Source organism: Microcebus murinus, unplaced genomic scaffold (assembly GCF_040939455.1).
Source record: "Microcebus murinus isolate Inina unplaced genomic scaffold, M.murinus_Inina_mat1.0 scaf005_hap2_Mmur4.0, whole genome shotgun sequence".
NCBI lineage: Eukaryota > Metazoa > Chordata > Mammalia > Primates > Cheirogaleidae > Microcebus > Microcebus murinus.
The window spans coordinates 617,323-637,500 of record NW_027438951.1 but is presented as its reverse complement, the minus strand read 5'-3'; the positions used below and the strand labels follow the sequence as shown (position 1 = coordinate 637,500).

Sequence of the window (20,178 nt, the reverse complement as noted above, 5' to 3'; positions counted from 1 at the left end):
TGCTGATCATAAAAGGTGAGTCAGTTTCTGACTTCCTTACTAGAACACATACAGTAGGAGCCCTGAATCATCTAAGAAGTCCCACTACTCTGAGGCCATTGTAGCGTGAGGAAGCCAACCCATATAGACAGGTCATGTGTAAGTGCTCTGGTTGGCAGTTCTAGTCTTTAAGTCATCACCATTCAGGTGCCAGGCACATGAGTGAAGCCGTCTTGGTCCCTCTAGATCCACTAATCAACACCAGCTGACCTTGGTCAATGCCAAAGAAGTTAAGAATTGCCCAACTGAGCCCTGCCTGAACTCCTGACACACACAATATGAGAATAATAAAACAGCTGTTGTTTCAACCACTAAGTTTAGAGGTAATTAGGTACACAGCATTAGTAACCATGATGGTTTAATTATCATTCCATTGAATATAATCTTTTTCTGTCTGATTTTTTTGTCCCATTAAAAATATATTTATTGAGGTATAATTCATATACCACAAAATTCACCCATTATAAGTATACATTTCAATGATTTTTAGTAAATTTATAGAGTTGTACAATCATCACCATAATCCAGAATTAGAATATTTCTATCACTCCAAAAAGATTCTTCACATTGTGTTACAGTCAATTCCTGCTCCCACCCCTAGCCTCTGGCAATCACTAAAGAGCTGTCTGCTCTATAAATCAGCCTTTTCTGGATTTTTCATATAAGTTGAATCATACAATATGTAAGTCTTTATTGTCTGACTTCTTTAACTTATATGTTTCAGTTTCATCCGTGTTGTATCACGTATGAGTAGTTCATTTCTTTTAATTGGTGAATAGTATCCCAATTATATGAATATATCACATTTTGTTTATCCATTCGCCAATCAGTGAACATGTGAGTGGTTTTCAGTGTGGGGCTATTATGACTAGTACTGCTATGAACATTTGCATACAAGTCTTTGTGTGGAACTATGTTTCCATTTCTCCTGGATATACATCTAAAAGTAGAATTGTTGGGTCATGCAGTAATTCCATTTTGAACATTTTGAGGAATGTCCAATTTTCCAAAGTGGCATCACTATTTTGCACTCCCACCAGAAATTTATGTGGGTTACAATTTCTTCATGTCCTTACTAACACTAATTCTCTATCTTCTTTATTACAGTCATTCTAGTAGGTGCAAAGTGGTATCTCACTGTGGTTTGGATTTGCATTTCTCTGATGTTCAACATCTTTTCAAGTGTTTATTGGCCACTTTGCATATCATCTTTGGAGAAATGTTTATACAAATCTTTTGCTCATTTTTCAGTTGGGTCATTTGCCTTTGAGTTGTAAGTGCCCTTTATATATTTTGGATACAAGATCTTTATCAGACATATGATTTGCAAACATTTTATCCTGTTCCATGGGTTGTTTTTTCACCTTCTTGTTAGTGCCCCTTAAGACACACAAGTTTTTAATTGTGATGAAGTCAATTATCTGTTTTTTTCTTTTGTTGCTTGGTGTCATATCTAAGAAACCATTGTCTAACCCAAGGTCACAAAGATTTATTCCTATATTTTCTAGTTTTAGCTCCTGAACTTATGCCTTTGATCCATTTTGAGTTAACGTTTATGTATGGTGTAGGATTTAACAAGGTATCCAGAGCATAACTTACATAAATCAAAGAATGAGGATTTAACAAGGTATCCAGAGCATAACTTACATAAATCAAAGAATGAGGTAGATCTATACATGTTGATATGAAATGGTATCCAAGCTATGTTTTTACATTTTAAAAAATCAAAGTATGGGCCAGGCACGGTGGCTCACGCCTGTAAACCTAGAACTCTGGGAGGCCGAGGCAGGAGGATCGCTCGAGGTCAGGAGTTCAAAACTAGCCTGAGCAACAGCAAGACCCCATCTCTACTATAAATAGAAAGAAATTAATTGGCCAACTAATATATATAGAAAAAATTAGCCAGGCATGGTGGCGCATGCCTGTAGTCCCAGCTACTCGGGAGGCTGAAGCAGAAGGATTGTTTGAGCCCAGGAGATTGAGGTTGCTGTGAGCTAGGCTGATGCCACGGCACTCACTCTAGCCTGGCAACAAAGTGAGACTCTGTCTCAAAAATGAATAAATAAATAAATACATAAATAAAAATAAAAGTATGGAACAATTTACATAGTGCTTCAGTTTTTGTGTTGAAATATACCCCCCAAACACGTGTATAAGTATACATTGTTTTTGGAGGGGAGCATACAAACCTATAGCAATGATTGCCTGTCAGAATATGGGACTGGAAGTCTGGGAGGGAAGAAAATTTTCTTTTTATTGTACACTCTTTCTTGTATTTTGAATTATTTTTACTGGCTGATTTAAAAATAGGTAAACAAAAGTACCCCACAAATATGTACATATTTATACAATTATGAACTTTTAAAATTAATAAAAAATAAAGCCATACAATCTTCAGAAAATGGAAAAAGAAAGAAAAAATAAGTATACAAAATTTATGAAGAAAAATTGTATAAGAATAACTAATTACAATTTTGAATAAGTATGATGAGAGAAGGCTGATTACAACATTACAGCCATTAAGACAGTGTGGTAATAGATTAATTAAAGAGAATTAAAAATATAAGATTTTAGGAAACTCAGGTAACCCTCATCCTTTGCCAACCTCTGACCTGCGGGTTCTGAAACATCTGCAAGACAAATCCCTGGGCACCACAGAAGTCGCAAAATGAACTGTCTTCCTATTGTACCAAAGACCTATTGCCAGAGCAGGGCATAAAAGACCCATTTCAGAAATCAATAATGAGACTATATGGAAGATGTGGCCTTGAAAATATATACTTAAAGAGAGATTGGGAGTGTGTGGGTGAGTGTAAGAAGCAGAAATTATGTTCTTATAGTCTTACCCAATGTTTGTCAAGTTGCTACAGAAAAATCTTGAAATGTTATAAATGTATTGCAGTCTTTAGCAAATCATCAAATCTAAATAGACACAAGAAAAGACATACTGGAGAGAAAAGTTTCAAACTTAATGAATGTGGCAAAATTTTTAATCACAGCAGTAATGTTTCTGGACATAGGAAAATTCATACCAGAGAGAAACCCTACAAGTGTGAAGAATATGGAAAACCCTTTAACCATTGCTCGAAACTTATTATACATATGAGAATTCACACTGGAGAGAAACCCTATAAATGTGAAGAATGTGGTGAAGCCTTTAACCAGTCCTCAATCCTTACTCAACATAAAAGAATCCACACTGGAGAGAAACCCTACAAATGTTATGAATGTGGCAAAGCCTTTACCCGGCATATAATCCTTACTCTACATAAAAGAATTCATATGGGAGACAAACCATACAAATGTAAAGAATGTGGCAAAGCCTTTACCCAGCGCACAGGCCTTGCTGAACATAAAAGAATTCATACTGGTGTAAAGCCCCACAAATGTGAAGAATGTGGCAAAGCCTTTACCCGGTGCACACACCTTACTCAACATAGAAGAATCCATACTGGAGAGAAACCCTACAAATGTGAAGAATGTGGCAAAGCATTTACCCAGTGCACACACCTTACTCTACATAAAAAAATCCATACTGGAGAGAAACCCTACAAATGTGAAGAATGTGGCAAAGCCTTTACCCGGTGCACATACCTTACTAAACATAGAAGAATCCATACCGTAGAGAAACCCTACAAATGTGAAGAATGTGGCAAAGCCTTTACCCGTTGCACACACCTTACTCGACATAAAAGAATTCATACAGGAGAGAAACCCTACAAATGTGAGGAATGTGGCAAAGCCTTTACCCAGTCCTCCACCCTTAGTCAACATAAAAGAATTCATACTGGTGAGAAAATGTAAAAATGTGCATAATGTGGCAAAGCCTTTATCTGGCTAAGAGACCTCACTCTACATAAATGAATCCATACAGGAGAGAAACACTACAAATGTGAGGAATGTGGCAAAGCGTTTTCCCAGTGCTTACACCTTAATCTACATAAAAGAATTCATAACAGAGAAAAATCTGTGAATGTGAAAATTGTGGCAAAGTTTTTAATAACTGCTCACATCTTATTCAACATCAAAGAAATCATACTAGTAAAAGTTAGATAAATGTAATGAGTATGTAAGTGCCTTACCAAAGTGTTAGCTTTAAAATGTACAACAGTACTTATACTTAAATTAAAAAATTATAATGTAGAGTGCCGACAATAACTTTAGTTATGACAGAGATCTTATTGGACATAGGAGAACTTACACTAAAAGAAATGCTCCAATATTTTCTCAAACATTGCTCAACATCACAAAAAATTTAAGGAATAGAAACCTTACAAATATAATGAATATGAAAAAATATTTATGCAAAGATATAACTTAGAGAACAACAAACAATTGATATTTAAATCCATTTTAATAAATTTCAGAACATGATTAATCAAGAATCAAGTCTAATCATATATCAGATGACTCACAGTGCAATACACTAATGCACTAACACATTCTCACATTTCCTTAAACCATGTTGTTGATTATAGAGAACAACCCAGTTAAAATAGTTAGTTGATTTATTTTTATGTCAGCTTTGAAAAAGAGAGAGATTTTGTGAGAGTTATAATTACATGTAAAATATACTTTCTGGTCAGGGTGGGGTGAAAATGTAATAAAGTATAATTTTTTTGCTATTTTTGATAAGCAAATACTTATGTTATTCAACTTTAAATACAGTAGATGGTATGCTTTCATTCTTAGCATGTATGTGAATGTGTGTGGTTAATGATAACTACATCACATTTATTAGAAGTCTTTCTGTATTAAGTAGGCATTATTCATGTACTTTTCTATGGAAAATTAAAAACACTGAAATGTAATATTTATGAAATGGATAGGTACTCTGGAGTTTTCTAATAACAAACAGTATCTTAAGTGATGTATGATGTAGGTATACAGACTAATATTCTCATAATCGGAATGAAAAAATTACAATATTAAAATTAACTTGTTTTAGTATTGCACATTATGATAAGAAAATAGAATGGAATTTGGAATATTTTTGGACTACATGTAAACTTAATTTATTTCATTAAATTAAAAATATTTTAATGTGTCAAACATGTTGTAGATTGAATGAAGTGTTATTTTACACCAACATTAACCTATCCATTGTTATTCAAAGTTGGAGGTAATGGATTGTAAAAATGTCCTGTTGGGTTACACAGCACAAAGACATCATTTGTGATCCTTTTTATCAGTGGCTGTACTTTGAAGGAAAATATTCCCAAAGCTTTTTTTCATTACATTTATAATTACATTGTTACCGTAACGCTTATAATAAAGATCTTGCACTTAATGAAAAGCCGTACATTTCTGAACATGGAATGACTTGTTGTTACATTCTATCCTACATTTTTCTTTCAACAGGCAACTTGCCTGGCAAGTAAAACAGAAATAAACATATTTTTTATTTATATTGAATCAAATATACAAATACATCACAGTGAAGTTGAAGTATAGTTGTAGTACATTTACAGAGTAAGTAATTATATTTGTGTGAATGTGGATGTATACCTATTTTAAAGGAAAGAAGAAATATTAGAAAAAATAGGTAATTTCAAAAGTGTTGGGAATATACTAGCAAACTAGAAACTTCAAAGATGCTGAAAGGAAATATTTTGTTCACTTCATGTTGAATTAATTGTTTAAAACCCTAAAGTTTCCGAATTGGAACCTGCCCATGCTAATCCTCTGTTCTTACATGCTTATTATTACTCTTGCTAGGCCTACTATGTTATTTTATTATTTCGAAGTTCATTAAGTATTGTTATATGACATGATCTGCAATTACAACAAGGATTGTTATAAAACTTAATGGTGCTCATTAAATTACCTGATGGCATGAGTAAAAAAAATATATATATATATAAGATTTTAGCAATTTCGTATATGATAAAGAAGGCATTTTCAAGTTAGCAAACAAAGGATTGATTGGGCCAAGTGGCTGCCATTCAGGAAATTTTTTATTTGAGACTATGCGCTAAACCCAAAAGTAACTTCCAGAGCAATTAAAATGCTTATTGTAAAAATAAAACTATAAAAGTAAAAGAATAAAAATATAGAAGATTATTTTTATAATCTCTTGGGTGTGGCGAAGATATTCCTAGGCAGAAAACATGAGTGAAAAAAACCAAGAGAAATATCAATGAAAAGACTGATAAGAGATAAGAGATTTTAAGCATGGTGGCTCACGCCTGTAATCCCAACATTTTGGGCAGGAGGATTGCTTGAGGCCAGAAATTTGAGACTAGCCTGGGAAACATAACAAGAGCCTGTCTCTAAAAAAAAAAATTAGGAAAAAAGATTATTTAAAAAAAATAAGAGATTTTGACTATATAAAGATCAAAAATATTTGTAGGACAAAAGATATCATAAAGGAGTTAAAAGTGAAAAGCAAGAAAAATATTTGAAAGATAAATAACAATGTATCAATAATGTCTAAAGGCCCTTTACAAATACATAAGCAAAAGACAGCTGTCCAAATGGAAAACTGGACAAAATTTACAAGCAGGCAATTCACAGAGGGAGTCATACACATAGTCAACAAACATGAAACAATATACAACGTCACTACTACCAGGGAAATGCAAATGAAGACAACATATAAATATTTTGCTCATCAAATTGGAAATTTTTCTGAAGGTTCATAATGTATGTTGTTGACAATGGTCTGGGGAAACGGATACTCATATACTTTTGGTAGGGAGTGTAAATCGGTTCATAATTGCTGAAAGTTAGTTATTTAAACCATTGTTCATTGAAGATTCTGTTACTTGCAGCTTCAGCATTCTTAATATCCTACATCAGGAGTAATGCTGAAGCTGCAAGTAACAGAATCCTCAATGAACAATGGTTTAAATAAATAGGGGTTTATTTTCATCACAAGAAATTTGAAGATAGTTGGTTGCATCAATTCAGCTGCTCAAGAAAGGGCTCGATAATAAATAAGCTCTGTGAGTCCTATCTAGTCTCTGTCACATATTCTCCTCCCCCTTCCTCTCTCCCCCTCCTCCTCCTCCTCCTCCTTCTCCTCTTCGTTCTTTTCTTTGCAACCTTTCAAAAATGTAAAATCCCTTCTAAACTCACAGACTGCCCCAAAGCAGGCCACAAGCCAAATTTGGGTCACAAGCCATTGCCTGGTAACTCCTACACTATATAATTAGTGGAAAAAAATCTGGAAGGATATGTCTAAGAAGTGAGTATTTCAAAGGAGTGGCAAGTTTAATGAGTGACACCAAATTCTACATACTCATTTTAAGAATATATAATCAACATTTATTTGTATAACATTTATAATTTTTAAAAGATCATATCCACTGGAGATGAGGCTGAATTATGAAGTATTTTGGAAACTCAAAACCCTCCAGATTTCTTCTTACCTGACCTTAATCTTTTTTACAACTTACCAACAGTGTGTCTCCAACTTCCCCATAAAGTAAAGGTCCCAGAATTCCTGATTCATACTGAATAGCTTCACGAGTCTTAAAGGTTTCATCTGTGTATGCCATAAACCGAACTTTTTTGTACTTCTTACCAATCCGCTTAGGACCATTGTTCAAATATTGACTTTTATAACTTCTGTAGGAAAGACAAAAATATGAGTAGAGTGGAAAATTAAAGATAGGCTCAAATCCACCTCTAAAACAGCTGACATGATTAATCCAGGCAAGGAGCAAGGAAAATACAAGCATCTCTGATGCTTAGCTGTTAGTCTCCAAATATGTTAACACCCTTGCCATTTGATTCCATACCTGTACCTAACCCTAAACATGGCTTAAGGACTTGTTGGTTTGAATAACTGACGAGAACCTTTTGAGTATGAGGAAGAGATAGTGCCAAGAGTCAAAAGGTGCTTACCTATCATCAGGGGTGAGGACTGAGGGAGCATAGTCCCAGTCTGCTTCTTCAGCAGCAATGTAATGTATCCAAGTTTTAGGATGCTTCTTGGCAACTGAGCGAATTTGAATAAAGGAAGGAGAATTGTCATCATCAAACTTGAACACATCCATTTCAGAATCAGCAAGATCATTATCATAATCTTCCTCTTCTTCATTGTTTTTCAACTGTAGTTGAGGTTCTTCTGGGCAGCTATCTACTTTGACATAAGCTTCCATGCCATCTGGAGTCAGACAAACCAAACAATATCAGACTCCCATGAGAATTTCCTGCCTTAACTTCTGTGATTTTTCTCTCTTTTATTAGGCCTTCAGTGCTCTCTTAAGCGACCCCCGCTCCATACCAATATCCCTTCTTAGAACTCTTCTTTATGTATTTATTCCTTTATGGATTACCTGGTACTTGCTAGTTTCTTCCTCTGGTCTTTGCACTCACCATTACTCTTCTTCCTGACTCTCCTCCACATATATTTTACTCCTTTTTCAAAACTTATTTTTTTGGTCTTATATACATATCAATATTTCCCTTATGGAGCTGGCTTTGAGCGTTTCACTCACCCACACCCAAATTATAAACAAGGAAACTTGAGAAACTGCATATTTTCAGCCAGAGCAGCTCCCCATTTCCACAGTCACCTGACAATTTCTGTATTTCCTCAATCGGATTATAATACAGATCATTTATTTAACAATATCTTATCAGGAAAAATGTTAGCATAGATATAAATTTTAAGATATATTCTAAGTTTGTGAAAATATGAAAAGATACAACTTAAAATAAAGGAGATATGTGTTTTAGGAGCATATCTGCCTGTGACTAGTTGTAAACTCTGTGGCAAGTCTGTTTAAAATTCTTAGTCTCATCGTTATGCTTTATAAAGTATGGATGTTAAAAATACCTGCCTATTTACACCATAGGGCTATTTTGAATATCAAATACTTCTAAGAAGGGAGACCTGTTTACTAGATTATGGGGAACAAGACATCTCAAGATAAAAGGATTTGTTTGAGGTCCAATAAGATAAAACATTTTTCTGAAAAATGAGGATTAAAATAAGTGGTGAGAACCTGTCAAAAGGATACAAAAAATTAAAACAAAACAAACAATAAACTCCTCTTAAACTGAATCAGCCTCAAACTGGGTAATGATCAATCTGTATTCAAGGAAATGACCTATTCCTCTGTGTCTGCAGGATTTTGTTTGTGCATCAGCTTCCTGTTACCCAATATGACTCTTTGTCCCCTAATGTCTTGTCAAAATCCCATAAATATTATCTAACATACTGGAAAAAGAGGTTTCTATTCTTAATCACTACAGAGGACTATAAACAAGGTCACTGATATAACATAAGGGGAAAAATGATGGATCTTGTCATGCAAGATCAAATCTCTTTTCTAAAGCAAATGAGGAACCTGAAGAGAAGGTTAATATGAAAGCAACAGGAACAAAGAAGTGCTATTAAACATGACAGATTAGAGTCTTCCTAACATTTTTATCCATCAACCCTTTGTATGGTTTGAATGTTTGTCCCCTCCAAAAGTCATGTGGGAATGTAATTTCCATTGTGACAGTATTGAGAGGTGAACATTTAGGAGATGTTTAGGTCATGAGGGTTTCACCCTCATGAATGGACTAATGCTGTTATCTTGGCAGTGGGTTCATGGGAATGGGACTGGGTTTGCCCCCTCTTGCTCTCTCTGTCACCCTGTCTTTGCCCTTTTGCCATATGATGCCTTCCACCTGCAGCAAGAAGGCTTTTGTCAGATGCTAGCACCTTGATATTGAACTTCCCAGCCTCCAGAATTGTGAGCCAATAAATTTCTGTCCATTAAAAATTACTCAGTCTGTGGAATTCTGTTACAGCAGCACAAACTGATTAAGACGATCCTCAATGGCCATAATACAAGAGTAAAGAGGGTTATTAGTTTAACATAAGTAAGAGTTTGCAGAGTAAATACACAAGACAAAAAATGGGGATAATAATGATGCAATCTGAATTTGCCTACCAGGTAGCTACAAAGGAAGTCACATTAACAATAAATTGAAACTAGGTATCATTGTCCCTACTTGCTTACACAGAACTTTTGACCCTTTGCAAAGTCCCCATCAAGTAGTCTTTGAAAACCTCACCTTAAAGCGATACAAGTGGATCTACCATTTGATCCAGCAATCCCATTATTGGGCATCTACCCAAAAGAACAAAAGTCACTCTATGAAAAAGACACCTGCACTCAAATGTTTATAGCAGACAATTCACAATTGCAAAGATGTGGAAACAACCCAAGAGCCCATCAATACATCATTGGATTAATAAAATGTGGCATATGTATACCATGGAGTACTATTCAGCTCTAAGAAACAACGGTGATATAGCACATCTTATATTTTCCTGGATAGAGCTAGAACCCATTCTATTAAGTGAAGTATCCCAAGAATGGAAAAACAAGCACCACATGTACTCACCAGCAAATTGGTATTAATGGATCAACACCTAAGTGGACATATAGGAATAACATTTATCAGGTGTTGGGCACATGGGGGGAGGGGATGGGTATATACATACATAATGAGTGCGATGCGCACCAACTAGGGGATGGACACACTTGAAGCTCTGACTCAAGGGGGTTGGGGGGACAAGGGCAATATATGTAACCTTAACATCTGTACCCCCATAATATGCTGAAATAAATAAATTAATTAATTAAAAAAGAAAACCTCATGTGATGCCTCACATATTCTAAACAGCTTCCACTCCCATGTTGCTTCTCCTAAAATCTACTACCTCTTGACATGCCCCAAGTTTCCCAGGTGTCTCTCCTCCAGCTGTCTGGTATCTCATGTTTAGCACTACAATGTTCTCTCATAGTTGCATTTAATACTTTGAGAATCACTACTTATATACTGGAGCCCTTATGGTTACAACCTAGACAGTGATCTTTTTTTCCATTTCACTAGATTTCTCTTCATAAAACACCTCTTCAGCTACAACCTTCAGTCCCTGTTTCCATAGTATTGAAGCCTAGTTAATGAGATCAAGCTGGGAAATCAATGACATACTGTCTTCCCCATTTTCCCTGCCGTATTCATCCCTAAACCACCTCTTCTCCCTCTATCACAGGCATTTAACTAAAAATCTACCAGTACTACTAATACTCAAGCCCTCTTATTCTCAAGGTAAAATCTTTACTCTGGATGGTAGCAACTAGGGGATCTCAATTGAGATCTAACATAGTAACTGTATGCCACCCTCTGCAACACACTATATTCATATACACTGTCCACTAAATTCTACCAAAAGTATAACTTGATATTTGAAATACTCGTTTTTAAGATCCAAGATATTACCATGTTGGTGGGAAGAGATATGGCAAAACAGTAGAAACTGTCCAAGGTCCATCAAGAGTGTCTGAGCAGTAAGGAAAGTTATTGGTGAAATTTCCAAGGAGGCCTGGCGATGGTTCCTCACAAGAAATGTATGACCCTCGAGGAATACTGAGTGAACTTCAGGAGTGGTGCCCATTCCAATCACATGCCAATAGACTGATTTCTTGTGGCATCCAATCAGACCTGTAAAGCAGGAATAAGATAGCTATGGGCTAAGAAGTAGAGAATTTGAAATGGAAAACACTTGCTAGGACAGGACGGACAAATTGACTTACACATTTCATCATTACCTTGGCTTGTAAACAAACTTACCAAGGACATTGGGGTACCATCAAACCAACAGCTCTTGACAAGATCACCAATCACCACCATGCTGCTAAATCCAATGGACATTTTTCAGTCTTCATCTGCACCTGTTGACTGTTCATTCCTTCTTGAAACTGTCTCCTCCCTTGGCTTCTGTGCCAACACCTCTTCTGAGTTTTGTTCCCCTACTGTTCAGACTGCTTCTTCTTCTGTCTCCTTTCATGACCTCTCCTGGAACTCCAGACTCACGCATCCCATCACCTTCTCAATATCTCTACATGGATATTTCATAAAACCTACATGTCCCTAACCAAATTTACAATCTTCATTACCTCATTATCCTTCAGAGTTCCTCATCTCAGTGAATGGCACCATCCTGCATTAAATTATGCAAGTGAGAATTATCTTTATCACCATTCTCACCTGCAATAGCTAATCTAACTCCAACTATGGAAATATAATTAATAATATTTATTGAGCATTTGTTTTATGTCAAACCCGGTCCAAATATTTTAAAAGTTTTAACTCATTCATTCCTCATAACAGCTCTATGAATATAGAAACTATTATTATCATCCCTCTCTTATAGGAGAGGAAACTGATGTCCAGAGAGGTTAATTAATTGGCTCAGGATTTGAACCCAAGCAGCCATATATTCTGATCCCACACTGTCAACTAGGAGGGCAGAGCTATCTCCTATTTTGGTCTTTAAAGCTTTCAAATATATCTATTTTTCTCTATTATTACTACTACTGTCATCTAAATCCAAGCTATCATTATCTCTTATCTGAACCACTGATATAGCTTCTTTACAAGTCTCCCCACATTTGGTCATATTCGCCTCTAACACTTTCACCATAAGGAAACTGATGTAATATTTTTACAGTCAGATCCTCTGTCCTAAAACCCTTCAGTGGCTGTCATTCCACATAGAATAAAGTCCAAACTCTCTACTAAGGACTAGAAGGCCCTAATTTGTTTAACCACTTCGGTACCAGCGTCGACTATAGTCGATAGCCACAGATGAATATGCACAGCGACTTTAGCCGACAGCCATGATATGACTTTTCTACTTTTTCATTTATCAAAATAAAATTGTGAACATTTAAAAATAACGTAATTAATACATGTACATATATGTTACCTATTCTGATTTACATTACAAGTAAAGCTGGTGTAAAGTAAAACAAACAAAAAGTAATCATGCGGACTATGAGTGCCAGCTGTGGGCAAGGTTTTGCAGCCGGTGAGCGCTGTACCGAAGTGGTTAGTTCCTGGTATCTCGCCAATCTCATCTCACATTGTCTCACTTCCTTATTCTAGATCCTGTTTCAAAGTTCAGTTCCAGTTGGCATGTCCTCAGGGAAGCCTCATCTGTCCCCAGTCTAGGTCAGACTCTTTATTATTATGTTAACTTAGAATGGTGTAATTTTCCTTCAGAACAATGCTCAGCTTTTTTTTTTTTTATTTCAGCATATTATGGAGCTACAGATTTTAAGGTTTCAATAAATGCCCATTCCCCCCTCCCCCAACAAGTCTGAGTTTCCAGCATGATCATCCCCCAGATGGTGCATATCTCACTCATTATGTATGTATATACCCTCCCTCCCCCTCCCACTGGCCCAATACATTATTACTGTAGTACCTATGTGTCCACTTAGGTGCTGCTCAGTTAATGCCAGCTTGCCGGTGAGTATATGTAGTGTTTGTTTTTCCATTCTTGGGATACTTCACTTAGTAGTATGGGTTCCAGCTCTAACTAGGAAAATATAAGATGTGCTATATCACCGTTGTTTCTTAGAGCTGAATAGTATTCCATGGTATACATATACCACATTTTATTAATCCATTCTTGGATTGATGGGCACTTGGACTGTTTCCACAGCCTTGCAATTATGAATTGTGCTGCTATAAACATTCGAGTGCAGGTGTCTTCTTTGTAGAGTGTCATTGGATCTTTTGGGTAGATGCTCAGCAATGGGATTGCTGGATCAAATGATAGATTCACGTGTATCACTTTAAGGTATCTCCATATTGCTTTCCACAGAGGTTGATTGAACTAGTTTGCAGTCCCACCAGCAGTGTAGGAGTGTTCCTCTCTCTCCGCATCCACGCCACCATTTATTGTTTGGAGAATTTTTGATAAAGGCCATTCTAACTGGAGTTAAGTGATATCTCATTGTGGTTTTGATTTGCATTTCCCTGATGATTAGAGATGTTGAGCATTTTTTCATATGTTTGTGGGCCATTCTTATGTCTTCTTTCAAAAAGCTTCTGTTCACGTCATTTGCCCACTTTTTAATAGGGTTATTTGATTTTTTTCTTGCTGATTTTCATGAGTTCTAAGTATAATCTAGTTATCAGCCCCTTATCAGATGCGTAGGATGCAAAAATTTTCTTCCATTCTGTAGGTTGTCTGTTTACTTTCATGACTATTTCTTTGGCTGTGCAGAAGCTTTGTAGTTTGATCATGTCCCATTTATTTATTTTTGTTGCTGCTGTGGTTGCCTTTGGGGACTTCTTCATAAACTCTTTGCCTAGGCCGATGTCTAGGTGAGTGTTTCCAACATTTTCCCCTCGAATTCTAATAGTTTCGTACCTTAGCTTTAAGTCTGTTATCCAGCGTGAGTTGATTTTTGTGAGAGGTGAAAGGTGTGGGTCCTGTTTTAGCCTTCTACAGGTGGCTATCCAGTTTTCCCAGCACCATTTATTGAAAAGGGATTCTTTTCCCCAGCATATGTTTTTGTCTGCTTTGTCAAAGATGAGATGGCTATAAGAGGATGGTTTTATATCAGGGTTCTCAGATCTGTTCCACTGGTCAATATTCCTATTTTTGTGCCAATACCAAATTGATTTAATCACTAGAGCTTTGTAGTACAGTTTGATATCTGGCATATTAATACCTCCCATTTTGTGTTTGTTGCCTAGAATTGCTTTTGATATTCGGGGTCTTTTTGGTTCCATACGAAGCGTAAAATTATTTTTTCTATATCTGTGAAGAATGCTGATGGGATTTTAATAGGTATTGCATTGAATCTGTAGATCAGTTTGGGTAGTATAGACATTTTAATGATGTTGAGTCTGCCGATCCACGAGCATGGTATGGATTTCAATCTGTTTACATCCTCCGCTATTTCCTTCCTCAGTGTTTCATAATTCATAAATTATGAAAAGACCTCTACAGGTCTTTCATAAAAGACCTTTAGAGGTCTTTTACCACATTGTTTAAGTATATTCCTAGGTACTTTAATTTCTTTGTTGCTATTGTGAAGGAAATTGAGTCTTTGATTTGGTTCTCAACTAGGTTGTTGTCGGCGTATATGAATGCCTGTGATTTCTTTGTATTGATTTTGTATCCTGAGACTTTACCAAATTCATTGATCAGTTCCAGGAGTTTCTTGGTTGAATATTTGGGGTTTTCTAGATATAATATCATATCATCAGCAAAGAGTGAATGTTTGATCTCTTCTGCCCCTATTTGGATACCTTTAATTCCATTTTCCTGTCTGATTGCTGTAGCCAGGACTTCCAGCACTATGTTGAATAGAAGTGGAGATAGTGGGTAGCCTTGTCTGGATCCAGTTCTAAGTGGGAATGTTTTCAATTGTTCCCCATTCAGTAAGATGTTGGCTATGGGTCTGTCATATATGGCTTGTATCATTTTTAGGTATGTTCCTTCTATGCCTATTTTCTTAAGTGTTCGTATCATGAAAGGGTGTTGAATTTTGTCAAAAGCTTTTTCTGCATTTATTGAAAGAATCATGTGGTCTTTGTTTTTGCTTCTGTTTATGTGGTGAATTGCATTTATAGATATACGTATGTTGAACCATCCCTTCATCCCTGGGATGAAGCCCACTTGGTCGAGATGGATTAATGTTTTGATAAGTGTCTGGATTCGGTTAGCTAAGATTTTGTTGAAAATGTTTGCATCTGTATTCATTAGGGATATTGGTCTATAGTTTTCTTTTTTGTTGCATCCTTTCCTGGTTTTGGTATCAGAGTAATATTCGCTTCATAAAAGGTGTCGACGAGGTTTCCGTTCTTCTCGATATTGTGGAATAGTTTCTGCAAGATAGGTACTAGTTCTTCTTTGTAAGTGTGGTAAAATTCAGGTGTGAAACCATCTGGACCGGGACTTTTCTTTTTAGGGAGATTTTTAATTGCTGTTTCTATTTCAGCTCGTGAGGTTGGTCTTTTCAGGAATTCTATTTCTTCCTGTTTGAGCTTAGGGAGGCTGTGTGTTTCTAGAAATTTGACCATTTCCTCCACATTTTCTAGTTTGTGTGCATAAAGATTTTTGTAGTATTCATAAATTGTATCTTGTATCTCTTTGGGATCAGTTGTGATATCTCCTTTTTTGTTCCTGATGGAGCTTATTAGAGATTTCTCTTTTCTGCTTTTCATTAGCTTAGCCAATGGCGTGTCAATTTTGTTTATTTTTTCTAAGAACCAACTTTTTGTTTTATTAATCTCCTGAATAGCTTCCCTGTTTTCAATTTCGTTTAGTTCTGATTTGATCTTGTTGATTTCACTTTTTCTGCTGGGTTTGAGGTTGGTCTGTTCTTCTTTTTCCAGCTCTTTGAGTCATTTCGTTAGATTGTCTATTTGTGATCTTTTTGACTTTTGGTTATAGGCAATTATGGAGATAAACTTTCCTCTTAGAACTGTTTTAGCTGTGTCCCAGAGGATTTGATAACTTGTTTCTCCATTGTCATTTTGTTCATAGAATTTTTGTATTTCCATCTTGATTTCTTCATTTATGAAGTAATCATTTAGTAGGAGGTTGTTTAATTTCCCTGAGTTTGTGTAGAAATGTGAGTGTCTGGACACAACAAAAAAAATTACAGACCAATATCCCTCATGAATACAGATGCAAAAATACTAAATAAAATTTTAGTGAATAGAATTCAGCAGCACATCAGAAAAATAATTCACCATGACCAGGTTGGCTTTATTCCAGATATGCAAGGATGGTTCAACATACGCAAGTCTATAAGTGCAATTCACTTCATAAATAAAATCAAGAACAAAGACCATATGATTCTGTCAATAGATGCAGAAAAAGCATTTGACAAAGTCCAACACACCTTTATGATAAAAACTCTTAACAAAATAGGCATAGATGGCTCATATCTTAAACTTATTAAATCCATCTATGACAAACCCACTGCTAATATCATTCTAAATGGAGAAAAATTGAAATCCTTCCCCCTTCGATCCGGAACTAGACAAGGGTGCCTGCTATCTCCTCTCCTATTCAACATAGCACTTGAAGTCCTATCGATAGCAATCAGACAGGAGAGGGGTATTAAGGGCATCCAAGTGGGGGCAGATGAAATCAAACTCTCGCTCTTCACCGATGATATGATATTATACCTAGAAAACCCCATGGACTCTTCCAAGAGACTCCTAGACTTGATAACCGAATTTGGTAAAGTTTCAGGTTATAAAATCAATATACACATGTCAGAAGCATTCATATATGCCAAGAACCATCAAGCAGAGACTAAAATCAAAAACGCAATACCCTTTACTATAGCCCCAAAGAAAATTAAATATCTAGGAGTATACCTAATGAAAGATACAAAAGATTTATACAAGGAGAACTATGAAACACTAAAAAAAGAAATTGCAGAAGATTTAAACAGATGGAAAAATCTACCATGTTCATGGATTGGTAGAATCAATATAGTTTAAATATCAATATTACCTAAAGTGATCTACAGAATCAATGCAATTCCCATCAAAATGCCATCAGCATTCTTTACATATCTAGAAAAAAAATAATTCTTCACTTTGTATGGAACCAGAAAAAACCTCATATAGCCAAAGCAATCTTAAATAAAAAGAACAAACTGGGAGGCATCAGTCTTCCTTCCTGACCTCAAGCTGTACTATAAAGCAATAATAGTCAAATCAGCTTGGTACTGGCACAAGAACAGAAGCATAGATATCTGGAATAGATCTGAGATACCAGAGATGAAACCATCAGTATACAGTAATCTAATCTTTGTAAAGCTGACAAAAATATACATTGGGGAAAAGAATCTCTCTTCAATAAATGGTGCTGGGAAAACTGGCTAGCTACATGCATAAGAGTGAATCAGGATCCCTACCTCTCACCTCTCACAAAAATTCAATCGAGATGGATACAGACTAAAACTTAAGGCATGAAACCTTAAGAATCCTAGAAGAAGATGTTAGGAAAACCTTATCAGACATTGGCCTAGGCAAAGAATTTTTGAGGAAGACACCCAAGGCAATGACTGCAGCATCAAAAATAAATAAATGGGATCTGATCAAATTAAAAAGTTTCTGCACAGCCAAGGAAATCATCAGTAGAGCAAATAGACAACCCACAGAGTGGGAGAAAATATTTGCTCTCTACACCTCTGATAAAGGTCTAATAACAAGAATCTATCTAGAACTTAAAAGAATTAACAAGGAAACATCAAACAATCCCATCAAGAAATGGGCAAAAGAAACGAAAAGAAACTTCTCCAAAGAAGACAGAATAATGGCATGCAAACATATAAAAAAATGCTCAACTTCTCTAATTATTAGAGAAATGCAAATCAAAACCACAATGAGATACCACCTAACCCCAGTGAGAATGGCCTATATCAAGAAATCCCAAAACAACAAATGTTGGCGAGGATGCGGAGAGACAGGAACACTCCTACACTGCTGGTGGGACTGCAAATTAGTGCAACCTTTGTGGAAAAGAATTTGGAGATACCTCAAACAGCTAGAAATAGAAATTCCATTCGACCCTGCAATAGCATTGTTGGGCATCTACCCGAAAGAGCATAAGACATTGTATTATAAAGACATCTGCACCTGAATGTTTATAACAGCACAATTCACTATTGCACGGTCATGGAAACTACCCAAGTGCCCGTCAATTCATAAGTGGATAACTAAAATGTGGTATATCCTCACAATAGAATATTACTCAATCCTAAGAAATGATGGTGAGCTAGCACCGTTTATGCTATCCTGGATTAAGCTTAAGCCCGTTATCCAAAGTGAGGCGACACAAGACATGTAAAATGGGCTCTACATCTACTCGCCATCAAATTGGTACTGACTGATTAAAACTATGGCTATCAAATAGTGGGAATGCTCACCAGGGATTCGGGGGGAGGGGGACCCAATCTTAGGGAGGTGGCGAGTATTTTGGAAGGGAAGGGAAGGGCATAACTCTATCCTTTCTTAGGGAGAGGCAAAGATATACAATATAACCAAATTGTAAAAAAAAATCAAAACAAAACTTTTTATCGGGTGGTGGGCAGGTGGTAGGGGATAGGAGGAAAGGGGTGTATGCTTCCATAACGTGTGTGACACACACCACCGGGGGATTGGACACATTGGAGGGAGTGAGGGGGCAGGGGAAATATTTGTAACCCTAACAATATTTGTACCTCCATAATATGATGAAATAAAAAATAAAAATAAAATAAAACAAAAAAATGTGAGTTTCTGTTAAGGTTGATTTCTACTTTATTCCACTGTGATCTGAGAAGGTACATGGTATGATTTCTATTTTTTTAATTTCTTGAGATTTACTTTGTGTCCTAGGATATGGTCAATCTTAGAGAATGTCCTGTAAACTGATGAGAAGAACGTTTATTCAGTGGATTTGGGGTAGAATGTCCTGTAAATGTCAGTCAGACCCAATTGTTCCAGGGTTTTGTTTAAGTCCATTATTTCTTTATTAATTTTCTGTTTGGAGGATCTGTCTTGTGCCGTCAGTGGGGTGTTGAAATCTCCGGTGATTATGGAGTTGCTATTAATCCATTTGCTTAGATCCAGTAAGGTTTGCTTTATGAAACTGGGTGCACCTAAGTTGGGTGCATATATATTTAAAATTGTAATCTCTTTTTGTTGAAGTGTGCCCTTCACCATTATATAATGACCTTCTTTGTCTTTCACTACTTTTGTTGGTTTAAAAACTAAATCGTCTGAAATTAGAACTGTCACACTAGCCTTCTTTTGACTTCCTCTTGCCTGGAATACTGATCTCCACCCTTTTACTTTTAGTCTATATGCATCCTTGCAGGTTATATGTGTTTCCTGAAGACTGCATATACTTGGCCTATATTTTCTTATCCATTCAGCCAGCCTATGTCTCTTGAGTGGAGAGTTTAAGCCATTCACATTTATTGAGAGAACTGATAGGTAAGGTAGATTACTGTTCATTCTGTTGGGTTGGATGTTGCTTTGATTTATCTCTTGAGCCATTGTATTATCTGGCCTTTAATCTTTGGGTTTTGGTTGGTTTTATATTTGTGAGGTTTTATTATGGTGTTCCATGCGTAACAATGTTTTGAGTACTTCTTGTAGGGCTGGTCTTGTCTTGGTGAATTCTCTGAGACTTTGCTTGTCTGAGAATGTCTTTATTTGTCCTTCATATACGAAGCTTAGTTTTGCAGGGAATAAGATTCTAGGCTGGGCATTGTTTTGTTTCAGAAGAGTGAGAATGGGACCCCAGGCTCTCCTTGCTTGTAAAGTCTCATTAGAGAAGTCTGGTGTTATTCGAATTGGCTTTCCCTTGTA

The 20,178-nt window shown here is 36.1% G+C and overlaps 1 protein-coding gene across 1 annotated transcript in view; it reads right to left on the bottom strand.

The window, feature by feature from the left end:
- The window catches only part of F8 (coagulation factor VIII), a 249,234-nt gene that overhangs the window by 158,647 nt on the left and 70,409 nt on the right, over positions 1–20,178 (bottom strand). The window contains exons 7-9 of the mRNA XM_075999764.1: positions 11,275–11,496; positions 7,891–8,152; positions 7,440–7,611 (exon numbers count right to left, since the gene is read on the bottom strand). Coding sequence (XP_075855879.1) covers positions 7,440–7,611; positions 7,891–8,152; positions 11,275–11,496 — 656 coding nt within the window. The remainder of the gene's footprint in view (positions 1–7,439; positions 7,612–7,890; positions 8,153–11,274; positions 11,497–20,178) is intronic.